The sequence below is a fragment of the Poecile atricapillus genome, chromosome 22, assembly GCF_030490865.1.
Source record: "Poecile atricapillus isolate bPoeAtr1 chromosome 22, bPoeAtr1.hap1, whole genome shotgun sequence".
Lineage (NCBI taxonomy): Eukaryota > Metazoa > Chordata > Aves > Passeriformes > Paridae > Poecile > Poecile atricapillus.
The window spans coordinates 3,039,776-3,052,468 of record NC_081270.1 but is presented as its reverse complement, the minus strand read 5'-3'; the positions used below and the strand labels follow the sequence as shown (position 1 = coordinate 3,052,468).

General features: G+C 46.8%; 1 protein-coding gene across 1 annotated transcript in view; it reads right to left on the bottom strand.

Moving 5' to 3' along the window:
• Positions 1 to 12,693, bottom strand: part of SKI (SKI proto-oncogene) — a 111,783-nt gene that overhangs the window by 8,232 nt on the left and 90,858 nt on the right. Inside the window, exons 3-6 of the mRNA XM_058854893.1 lie at positions 3,781 to 3,906; positions 3,181 to 3,296; positions 1,431 to 1,693; positions 758 to 1,059 (exon numbers count right to left, since the gene is read on the bottom strand). Of these exons, the coding sequence (XP_058710876.1) occupies positions 758 to 1,059; positions 1,431 to 1,693; positions 3,181 to 3,296; positions 3,781 to 3,906 (807 nt within the window). The remainder of the gene's footprint in view (positions 1 to 757; positions 1,060 to 1,430; positions 1,694 to 3,180; positions 3,297 to 3,780; positions 3,907 to 12,693) is intronic.

Sequence of the window (12,693 nt, the reverse complement as noted above, 5' to 3'; positions counted from 1 at the left end):
AAAACACACATTTACTGAACACAAAGAAATTAAGCCATTTCCTCAGGGTAACTAAAAAAACAGGAGTATCAGTGCTGGTTTTGTGTCCCATTCTCGATCAAACCAGGCCCTTGCTTACTCCATCCCATGGATTCCAGCCCCACCTTGGGAACAGCTCCACACCAAATATTCAAAAAGGACACACAAATCTTCTACATTTGCTCCCTCTTCTATTTCTCTGCACTCTTTTCACCCCAGCTCAAATAAAAGCCAGTTCACCCATCACCGTGCTCAGTCCTAACCTGCAGGCCTACCTGACCTTTGATACAATGGATGGATCCAGGATTTCCAGAAATCAGGAGCTGCTTCCCTGACTGAAGCTCAGCAGTATGGCCAGTGAAGCCTGTTAAAGCCCTTGCTTCAGCTGTGGCCTTGGTCCCAGGAACACCCTCCCTCACAGAACCTTTAAAACTCCAGCTAAAGCCTCCAGAAATGTTTCCTATTCAGTGAAATGAAAACAAAATAAACACTGCTGGACTAGACTTTTTCAGTAATGAAAAATGTTGATTTTGGTAACCATGGATTTATAACCCAAGGAAAAACAGGTGGCAAGCTTAAAAATGTAGGACTGGTTCCTGTGCTTTGGTTTCCTGGCTGGATTTACAAACAGAGCCCCAGCAAAGGCTGTTTCTACTTGGGCAAAATGAGGCAATTCTTTATTCAGAGCTCCCAGCTGGGTTGTACCTGGCAGGGTGTGGCCAGGGCAGGGCAGCCTTACCTGGTGCAGGCTGCGTTTGGCCTGCAGGGCCGCGTTCAGCTTCTCCTCCTGCTTCACCCTCATCTTCACCACCTCGTGCAGGAACTTCTCTTTGGCTTCTTTTGTGTCCAGGCCACTGTCCAGGGCCTGCCTGAGGTGCTCCAGCTCAGCCTCCAGCCCACTGCTGTGGGGGTCGGGGTGTGCAGCCACCTCATAGGAACTGTTGACGGGGGCTGGGGGCTGCATCCCAGGGGAGCTCATGTCCTTGGCAGAGCTGGAGGAGGTGAAGGATGGGGAGGAGAGCGAGGATAAGGAAGAGGTGACTGGAAAACAGAAACATTGAAAATTAATTCTAAAATGTCAAAAATTAAGAAATAATTATATACAAATCATATATATATTATACAGGTCAAACCGTGCTGTCCCTTTTATACAGAGACACTTAATTTTAAAAAGTAAAGGAAATTAAAAACCTACTCATTTTATACTTTGATACTTGAAATATGATGAAAATGCAACCTTGATTTCCGGGAGTGACTTGCAATTTGTTTGAAATATGACCCTGCAACTCATGTCACCAAGGCACTGGGCTTCCAGAATTCCATTTAAAGCCCATAGAAACTGCACAGAAACTCCTGCAAAAAAAATCCAGCCCAAATAAACTGAAAAAAAGGCAGCCACAAGTGTCACTTACATTCTTCCCTGGTTTCTACTTCAATCTCTGCTTCTGACTCCTTGTCCTCCTCAGGGGCGGTGGCCGTGGTGGCCGCAGCCTCAGGGACAGCCGTGTGCTCTGTGCCGTGTTTCCTCTTCCTCGGCTGGGCAGAGCCCAGGGATTCGCTGCTGCGGGACACCACGGTGGCACAGGGAGGGTTGCTCACGATCTTCTGTTGGGCCGGAGGGGCCAGGGCCACGTTGGGGGCCACAGCGCTCTCAAAGCTCTTGTAGGAGTAAAAGCTGGTTCAGAGAGGAGGCAAAAGGAAGGAGAAAATGGTCACATTCCTGGCTTTGGAGATCTTCCCAATCCAGTATTACACTGCAAACATGTACAAGAATGACAGTAAATCCCACTGATTTACACCAGCTGAGAACCTGCTCATGGGTACTATTTAGTGTTTTGCCCTCATTAAACCCAGGGATCCCATCCCAACCGCCACCTAAGAGCACCAAGGAGATGAGATCTCCCAAAGCCTAAAAGTCCTAAAGCTGTTTCCTCCTGCTCTTCATGGCACTGTTGTTTTACCCAATTGCAGAGCTGGACTTGTGTCTATCCACAAATGTTTTGAAAGCTTAAAACAGCACTTCCTTAAGGAAAATCATGGAGTGGAAAAGCATCTTCTTGTATCTCTGTGATTCTGACACACACCTGAGTGTCTGTATGTAAAACCACAGATGCAACAACCAACAAACCTTTGGTTAAACCTTGGTGTTAAAGGGGAGCAATAACATAACATCAAATACACGTAATTTTGCAAAACGCAGAGCAAACACTTTGCAACTTCAATTCAGCATCTATAACATGATGTGGTATCAGTTAAAATTTCTCCTGGAGCTGTTGAAGGTGGGTTTTATCTAATACTGAAATCAGCCAAGTTTTTCACAGGGATACCTAGGACACTTATACCACTTCTCTCCTTACCTAGTTTAAAAATTAGGATATGCTCACAGGCTTTTTCACTTCTATTTTCCTTTCTTTTAAATCAATCCCCACAGCTTCTACGAAACTTGTTCATAAGGGCAGCACAATATGTTTACTATAATATTCCCGAAAAACGCCTGATCACTTAAGTCAAACTTTCCAAAGAAATCCTCACCCTCAGGCAGAAATCTGGCTTGGAGGTTTTTCAGACTGCACAGCTCTAGTCTGGCACAGGGATGTCAAACTGCCCTGATACTTTCTGTTCTCAGTGTGGCAGCAAGGTCCCACATGCTGTGGGTGACTTGCTCAGTGCTGCTCCTCTCCAAGAGCAGAGCGTGGCCTCGGTATCTGGATGGGTCTGACAGGCTATGGAGCCAGGACCCCACAGGGCCAGGGCACACAGTGGGTTTGGGGAAATCTCTGCTGTCCTTCAGCCTCCCCAGCACTGTGGGGATGGGAGAGGATGGAGCTGTGCTGGGAACAGGGAGCTGCTGCAGGTACACCTGGGAATGGGTGCAACTCCCTGGCCACTGTCCTGGGACCGGGACTCCATCTTCCTTTGAACAGCAAAGCCCAAGGTCTTCGATGACTGCACCCCAACCACCTCTTCACAGCAGCCTCCACCTGACGCTTTTATGGCAGGTGCGACCATTAACCCTCTCTCATGCACAAACCAGCAACGATTTTTTGTGTTTCCTTTCTGCAAATTAAACCTCTGCAGCTGTGAACGCTCTGACTGAGCACAGGGACAAACTTGGAGCCACCTGCCATCCCCAACCCCCTGTCCCCACCCTTGTGTCCTTACCTGTCCCGGATCAGGGCAGGCAGGTGGCTGGAGAGCTCCTTCTCGCTGGCAGACACCGCAGGGGACCAGGGCCGGAAGGCGGAGAGGCGCTGCCGGGGATGGACACAGCCGATGCTCTGGGGACCAGGAAGGAAATGAGTGATTCCAACAACCTTTGAAACAATTGATCCCCACAGAGGGGAACTAGGGCTTCCCAGGGCACCCTCAGTTATCCCCACAGCTGCTCCCCACTGGCCACAACCTCCTTGCTCAGAGGTTCCACTGCAGAGCGGAATTGCACACTCATGGGTTTTGTTGGCCAACAAGCTCTGTGTAGTTTGTAGGGATCACAAACAGCTCCTGAGCCTTGCAGGAATCCTGTACCTCAAAGGCACAAGGAAATTCCTTACTTCCCTGTCACAATCCAGGTCAATGAGCACTGGAGGGTGACAAGGAATCTGGAGGGACTGTGTAGCTTAATGCTGATCTGGAAAATGGATAGAAACGTTACTAATTTAGAAACCTGAGCATTTTCTTTCCCTCATTTTTTCCTCTGGTTTCAATAGTGTGATGCTTTGTGCCAATTTGATCTCTCTTGATTACAAAATACTTAACAATCACCTTATTAGATGAACTGGATAAGGACCGTAACCAACCGGACTGTTTTTCCTTCTCAGTAGAAGCTGGAGATTGGGAAGCAGAGTCATCTATTTTGGGCTTTTTGGAAGCAGGAGGATCTGAAGAGACCTGAAACAAAGGCAGCAAAAACCAAAGTCAGAATTCCTCATTTTGTAATCAGCTTAGAAAGAAGTTATAAGGCAGAAGCAAATTTTATTATTTAAAAGGAAGAAACTCTGGGTGTTTTTCTGCTTTTTCAAATGTAAGGCCAAACAAAGGAGTGCAAACAAAGGGCAGACACAGACTGTGACATAACACACTTCACTCCTTGATGGGAGACACTCAGGTCAAGTGTGCATGGTGCAGGAGAGATGGGCAGTGATCAAAGGGAGACACTCACTTCAAGCTGCAGAGAACCATGGGCCTTTTATGATTTTTGTATGCAGAAAGGTAAGTTTAATGTGGTTGCTGAACTAGAAAGATTATTTTAAACAAGAACAGAACAGACTTTGTTATTCTGTTTGCAGTGGTTGTTATGCCGATGACTTCACTACCCCACAGCTGCAGTGGATTCTGGGGGTGCTGCCAAGAGCTGCTTTTCCTTTTCCACAAGTGGCTCAGCTTGGCCCATAAATCATCCTCAACCATAAGAAAGCCCTTTGGCAGGCAAAATCCCTTTCCTTCAACACTGTGAAGGAATAAAATTCCTGTAGTCCCAGCATGGCTTGCAAAAAAATTGGTAACTACTGGTTTAACTGGTGCACTGGGAATACCAGCTTGAAACCCTGCCAGTATAAACACCTCTCACAGCAAGGAGGGAGAAGGTTCTGGACCTTGTGCTGCGTCATGACCAGAAACAACAAAAGAGACATCCCACCCCCATTACTATTCCTTTTTCTGTCTTTTTGCAATTGTGAACTCTCCACCCTTCTGCATTCCCTCCCAGACTGGCTCGCAGAAGGGTGGCAGAACCACACTGCAGTAATTAATAATTGCTCATATTTGCATTCGTTTCATCCTTTCACTTCACTGTGATTTTTGTGGGCAAACAAGTGTTGATCCAGGTGTGTCTGGAAAACCCAGGGATGGCAATATCCTGTGAGCCTGAAATGCTCCAGCCCAGGTGTCCTTTCTAGTGACAGAAAGGATCTCATTTGACAATGCCCTGTGTTCTGAAAATCAGTCCCTTCAAGGCACCTTCAGTTGGGAACTCAGAGGCTGCTTCTCCAGGTGATACTGAACCCTGAGCACTGTGATTCAAGTGATTGAAATTCACCTGAAAAGCACCTGCAGAACTGTCCAAATGCCCTTCTCAGGACTCTCTACCCGAGAGCTCTCTAACTGCACCCTGTTAACACCTTGATTAGGAGGAAATTACAGCCTCCTGTCCATGCAGAGCCTGCTGCTCCCGTGGGAGCAGGGTAGACGATTCTCCAGCCCATGCCAGCCCATCTGGCAGCACCCCCTTGCTGCCCCGGACAGCCCAGCGTGCCCAGCAACGTCACCAGCCAAGCCTGGAGGGCTCAAAACAACATTCTCTGGCACTGTGGAGCTCAGGGCAGCTTTCCATCCGTAGCAGATGAAGGAGGATGACATGGGGGGTGCGTGCAACCCCCAGGACAAAATTAGCCCGTGCCAGTGCCAAATTCCAGCTCCACAGGATTTGCAGAGGATTCTTTGGGCACAGCTTCAGGCTTCCTCCGGGCTGCCTCCTGCCCGGCCATGGCACAGGCCCTCCCCTCAGACCCAACTAGAAAAAGGCATTCCTGAGCCTTTCTGTAGGAAACACAGGAGAATGCACTGGAAAATATTTGGTTTTGCTCTCGGAGATGCTGCCTGTGCAGAATTAGTGACAGCATGAGAAAGGCATTTGGCAAGTGACTCCTGATCCTAGCCCTATCCACTGGGGATGGGGAGCTGTGTGGGGAGGGGAGCTCAGGCTGCAGGGTGGGGAGGAAAGGGGGCTTGGAAGGAAAAAGGCAACAGGTGGCAACACTCAGCATGGACCCTCCCTGCGTCTGTCCATCCATCCTGAACATTCTGTCCGGGCGGGAATGGGCTGGGCCCCAGGAATGGGGCCAGAGCAGGACTGGGACCCTGAGCACACCCAGCTCTGAAATGGGGAGTGGGGTCAATCCCAGAAAGGCTGGGGGGAGATGTTTCCACCGAATGATCTCGTTTGCATTTTGAAAGGAATCATCTCCAGCTTTCTCCACTGTCCCCCTTCTTTTGCCTTCAAGTCAAGGCTGACCCCAAGGACCAGGAGGGTCTGAGCACAAAACCTGGGAAATGCTGCTTCACTTCCATGTCCAGAAGCCTGTGCTGATCTGCAAACATGGGGTGCAGCTGGAAAAAAGCAGAAAAGGAGATATGTACATGAGGGAAAACAGGACTGTCCTCCCCTAAAGGGATGGAAAGGAGACAGAGAAGAAGGTGCTGAGCAGTGCCCACAGGTTTTTCTAATCTGAAGTCTCATCTCCGACCCCTGGCCACTTCTGACAGCCCAGAGGTGCCTGACATGGAACAGCACTTCAGAGGACTCAAGGGCCTCTGTGAGAGTAGTTTGGGCCCTACTGTGATGACTCCTCCAATTTCCCCATCCCTATCCCACCTGGGCTACATGGATCATCTGCTGGTTGAGGCAGGAATTGCCTCTTGGTAGATGCTTTGAAAAACCCACCTTGGATTCAAGTTTCACTTTAACAATGTAAAAATGCAACAATTCCAGTAGTTTCTACTACAGGAAGAGATCCAGAGGTAGAACAAAACAGACACTGAGCACCAGATCTCCTCTCCATGTGACTCAGCCATTACATCCCACTCCGGGACAGATTCCGGGCACCAAGATACCCCACTCCGACACTTCAAGCCCAGCCACAGCAGCCAGCAAACCTTGGTACTGCTTCAAACGGGGATGATTTGATTTCATTTTTTTCTCTGAGCCAAATAATGAAACACACACCAAGTTGCAAAAGAAATACTGAAAATCCCATCTTTTTTGCAATCTTCATAAATGATTTATGAAACACTTAAACAAAAACTCAAGAAGACTGAAATAAGTATTTCCTTATTGCTATATTCCTGTATAAATTTTTATTTCCATTGGAAGCAACCTAATAATCTGCTGTCAAATGGGCTTTGTGCTGGGCACAGCCACTTGTTAATAAACATTTTCTCCGCTCCACAGATGGAAGAAACTTCAGGATACAAAGTGGGCCCAGAAATGCTAACATGAAACATTTACTTAAGCTTTGGTTCTGTTGGTTTCTGAAGCAAATTTTAGGGAAAAATAGATACAGAAAGATTTATAAGTCACTAAAAAAAAGATTTCAGAGGTACATTCTGAAGAGAAATTTGGGACTGTGAACTCTACCAGCCATTTTAAGGCAAACCGAAATTAGGCAGCTCAGCTTGGCCTGTGGCCAACCAGGGCCACATTTGACATGTCAGATCAAATTTTCTACTTCAATTAAGTATTACAGTAACAAACCAGTGGAAATAATTTTTGACCCTCTCCTTCTCAGGAAGACAAACCTTCCCCAGAGCTTGGTACCAGGAGCAGAACCAGCAGCTTCAAGTCAGGCACCTCAACAACACTTTTTGCTACAAACGCAATAGAAAATGAGCCCAGAAAAAATTAATGTATTTTAAGAAGTGGAAGTGCTCACAGGTATTATTCTTGGTGCCCGAGTATCTACCAAAATACATTTCCTGAATAATTCACTTTTTTTCCTCCCTGCTGTATCCCAGTGTCACAGACCTGGACTGAGCAAAGGCGTTTGCTCCCTCCTCATCCTTTGCTACTTGGCCCCAAACCCACAACATGTGGTACTGAAAACTGGGCTGCTTCTGCCTTGTTAAGAATGAAAACATCAAGTGGAAAACACTTAGGAGGCCTCCATACCTGTGGAATGTTTAGCTTGCAAATGTACCTTCAAAAATCAGCCCATGCTCCAAATCCTCATCTACCCTCTGCTGATAAAATCACCCCAAAATGGGTGGGTTGGGCAGTAAATCCGAACACCTGATTAAAGACAGAGATCTGATAAAACAGGGCAGTGGCACAGGTTTATCTGAGCTGGTCACCCTTCCCAGGGCAGGTGTGACTGCACTTCTATGCTGCTTTCACTGGGGAATCTATCCCTTGGCCTCATCTGCTCCATTAGAAGAGGAATGGGAAATGTGGGCCTCAGATCAGCAGGAATCCTGGCACATTGTGTGGCATCTTTAGAAAGTAAAGATTTAATGTCCAGAAGGTACTGAGTTATCCCAACATAGAGAAATCTGTATTCCAACTCTTGAAAATTAATTGGGAAGATACTGTGAGGCTAAAGAATTCCATTTTGTATCTTAAAGGCAGGTGTAAATCAGAAACAATTCCACTGGAAAACCCACAGCTGGAAAAGCAGGGAGAAGGAGAGAAAATAAAAACTGGGCTGTAAATTTACAGTGTCCTCTCATTCTGTTCATGCTGCTGCTCATTCTCACCGGGGAGCTATACCTTGAGAACGGGTGGAGCTTCCTGTCGCATCCATTCCCCGTCTGGGTGTAAAAACTCAGCCACTTTCTTAACAGGAAAACAACCACCAGGGCTGGGCTCATGCAAACCCAGAGAAGCCCAGTGAGGCTCTGCTGGGGCCCAGACATGCCAGACACCACGGGGTAAAACCACAGCAGAGCAGCAAGAGCCAACAGGGAGTACCCAGTGTCCCCAGAGGAGCTGCCAATCTCTGTATTTCATGGTGCTCTGAACTCCAGAAAATATCTGCATAAATCCAAGGTTGAGCAAGCAACCCTGTTCCTGCTCAATGAAGGGCATGTTGAGAAACACAAGTGGAACTGAGAGAGAGAACCTCCAGGATCTATTCTAGGTAGCTTTCCTGGTTCACTTGTCTGACCACAGACCAGTCACACCCAGCTGAGCAGCAGACTGAAAATGGGTAACACCACTGACCCATTTTGAAAGGCTGCCATGACATTTATCTCCTGCTTTTACTTGGAACAGAAGGTTGCAGTTTTATTTTAAACCCAGTGAAGTCCTGGCCCTGAGTGGCCACTCCTCCTCCAGGAGCACCCAGGACACATTTTTCAGGCCCCTGCTGGCACAGGGATTAAGAAGTTCCACAGCTGCGTTAAGTGACATTTCAGAAGGAATGTACCTTGACCAGTGACAAGGATTCAAATCTACTTCTGGAGGTTACCGAGACCACAATTCCCACACCTGGGAACTGAACTTGGAATTTTCCGTGTGCTGCTTTCATGAATCACAGGTCTGAGTCTCTCTAAGAACAGGATGAACCACATGAGAAGGAAGAGGGCTCTGACAACCTTGAGATTTCTTCCAGATTTCAAGTTAAAGTCAAATTTAAAAATGCCCAGTGGAGGTTTCTTCCATGTGGGAAAAGGGCCCTTTATCCACATCCTTTAAGCCTCCAGGAGCCTGTTGCCCATGGCCAGAACACTTCTTCCTAAAGCCTCTTTGTGACGTGGTCCAGAAGTGATTAATAAGGTATTAGATGTCTTTGTAAGGACTGCACTTTCACGTGGATTAGAGGAATAAATATATTCAGGTACAGATTGAAAGCTGGGGAGGGTAGTCTCCATAATAAAAGAAGCTAAAAATAAAGCTGTGCCATGGAGCTTTAAGAAGATTTACTGCTTGTCTACTGTAGATATTTAAAAGAGAAAAAACATACCACACTGCATTGTCAATTCCAGGGAGTGTATGTAGCATTTGGGTTTTTTGTGTGAGTTTGTGGGGTTTTTTTTTTTTTTGTTTTTTGGGTTTTTTTTAATTTTTTTTTTTTCAATTTTGGTTTCATTGGGCAGGAATCCAGACTTCCCATCTTCCCGTTTTTGCTGCTCTGCTGGAAGCACAAGGACTCATTTTCCCCTGTCAGTTTGGGACATGTGATTACGGGAAGTATTTGATTTCTACTCCTGCCTTCACAGCACATGCTGGCTGCCAGTGTGTCCCCCAAGGGCAACCTTGGAGGAATCTCCACCAACCACAACTGCCAGGCACAGGTAGGGAAGGAGCTGTGGAAAAATCCCTCCTGGACTGCCCTGCTCTCACTGCCCACAGATGAGCCTCAAGGGCTTTATCTCCTCCTCAGAGGGGGCTCCTGGCTGTGCAAAGGGCTGATTTTTCAATGCAAACCTTGCCAGCTGGTCTGGAAGAAATGGATGTAAAGAGGAGATGGCTTGCTCACGCGGCAGCATAGGAAATTCACCTAAAAAAACTGTGCACTGAATTTTTCTCACACCTGTGCAAAAATCTTTAATTTCTATGGAAACATATCCAAAATTTACAACAGCAAAAGTGAAAAGGGACTAGGCTGTTTTATTTCAGACACCATCACAGTTTAAAGCAAAGTCCTGCAAGTACCCTTTGATGAATTAATTTTGTAAAGGCAAATTTAAATTATTTTCCAGAACACTCTACATAGCCCCTAGCGTAAGTCATCATCCATTTTCAAAGTTTCTTGGCTAGCATAAAAGAAAGAAAAAAACCTAGTTTTCTCTCCTGTCTCAACATTTCTTTCCTTTTATTCCTTTAACACAAAAATTAGGCCAGATGACATATGCTGATTGCACTTATCCTTGGGAGCAAACACAAGGCATTTCTAGCAGGCTGTGCGCTACAGCAAACCCAGCAAGCACCTCCTAGGCACACCCCAGAGCCACAAACTTCAGTCTAAAATGCAGGGAGAAAAGGCAAATCTTTTCTATTTCTCATACACTGGTAAAGCTGCTGAGATTCTTTGGGCCACTGGGGACTTTACTGCAACTTGTGAACTTTTTCCCAAGTTCCATGAAGTTTGGACATGATGAAGATTCTACCTGGAAACCTGCATCGATAAAAAATGCTCAGCCAGCTCACCTGGCTGTTTAATCCCTGATCTCTACAATTACGCTTTTAATTTACTGCTCTCCTGACACATCCATCACGTGGAATTACTCTTTGATATAGACATGGATCTATAAATCCATACAACTTTTTTAATCTTCTACAAATAATGACTTAATAGCCATTCTCTTGGTCTTAAAATTCTATGAACCTTTAGTAGTTGCTCACAAAATCGGTATATCCCATTCAGAGTGATTTTGATTCGTCCAGAAATCCCTCTGCCATGGGCAGAGCACAAACCCATTGTGGGGTGATACCCTCTGCCCAGATGGGAACACTGAAATAAGTCAGAAAAAAGGGAAAAGACATGTGTGAATGTGGCTACCTCAACCTCAGGGTTAAATCCCTCAAATTAAGCAGTTTCTGGTAAAGAAGAGTCTGCAAAGAGCAGATCTTTGTTTCATGATGTGCTTGCTTTTTGCCTCTTGGCTGTTGCAACTGGAAGCTTCTTTTCCACTGGCTAAGAATCTGTTTTGCCCTTCCAGTGGAAACTAAAAGTTACAGCTTGAAAATAATTCCCTGTCCTGTGGTCTGAACAAAAACAAAACAGCTCGAGTCACCCTTCCCCCTGGTTGAGCAGAGCCAGTGCTGGAGCCCAGCACAATGCAGGTCAGAGGGGCTGAGCAGAGGGAATGGCCCCTTTTCCTCTGGCTGTTTTTATTGGCAGCAGCTCCTGGGAACTCTGGGATGACCTGTTAGGAGCAGGGGAAGGAGAGTGACCAAGGGAGGGAAACATGGGCAGGAATCTGTGCTGCACACACAGGGACAGGTGTCCCAGAAAAACAGGGAGCACTTCTGGCACGGGGAAAGAACCAAGGGGAGGGAAGTGATGCCATCAGGTTCAGCAAAGAAAAACAGAATTTCCTCTGTGGACAGACTTGCTTTGCCCAGTTTGTGGGGTCACAGTTCTGGTAATTAAAAAGATCTTTGTAAACAAAATTTTCTCTGCAATGCAGCCAGGCTCACTAGCTGTAACTGCACTCAAGTTCCAGCTCCAAGCTCTCCCGGGCATCTGTTCCTGGATTGTGGAGACATGTCCACTCTGCCAGCCAAGAACCTCGGTTTAGTCTCCAGTGTCATATAAAAGGACGAGTATTCCCCTTGTGACTTCCACTAATTTCAGCACAGTTTAAGGAAGACAAGAAAGGAGAGAGGGAGCTCTAAAACTGATAAAACTGATGGGCTTTTGATGCTCTTTTATCAAGCTCACCTGCAGGAACTGGCTATGGAGCTGGCAAGCTCTAGAGTGTCCTGATTTGGGTGTCCCCAGTTCCTCTGCAGAGCTCCCTGGGGCACAGAATCTGCCCCTGAATCAACTGAAGAGCCACCAGCACCCAAACTTTTTAACTCTGGGAGGAATAGCAAACAGCACAGACAACAGCCAAGTCAGTAACCAGCCTTGATTTAACAATTCTCCCAATCCAGCTGAAGAATTCACTGTCAACCCTTGCCTCACACACGCTACCAGCACCTAATCTGGTATTTCTGCCAGGCTGGCTCTCCTTGCCTGGCACATGTGTGTGAGCATGTGACATTGCCCTGAGGGCAAGGGACAGTGCTTTTTGTCAGCCTAAGAAGGGACAAGAGCCTGAGGACATCCCCAGGAATTACCTCAAAGGCTGAAGAGCCAGTGGAGCACAGCAGGCACAGCCCCCACTGTCTGCACTGTGCCTCACACTCACCCCCATTATTTACAGGGCTCCTGCTCTGCATCCTCGCCCTCTCACTCCAGGAAAATACATTTTAGCAGCACATCTGGCTGGCTGCAGGGTCACTTTTTGGTCATCCAGAATAAAAACTGAACAAAACAGTTGGGATCCTCAGCTGCAGAAATGCAGCACTGCCCTACATTTATTTTTCATTGAATTTCAAGTACTTGAGATGACCACAGGAAAAGCTTCAGAGTGTTCTAGGGGATGCAGTGTGTGTGGAATGACAGGACCCAGAGCCAGGCTCTGCTTTGGAGCCCAAGCACAATGAGGTATAGGGAAACAACTGCAATTACC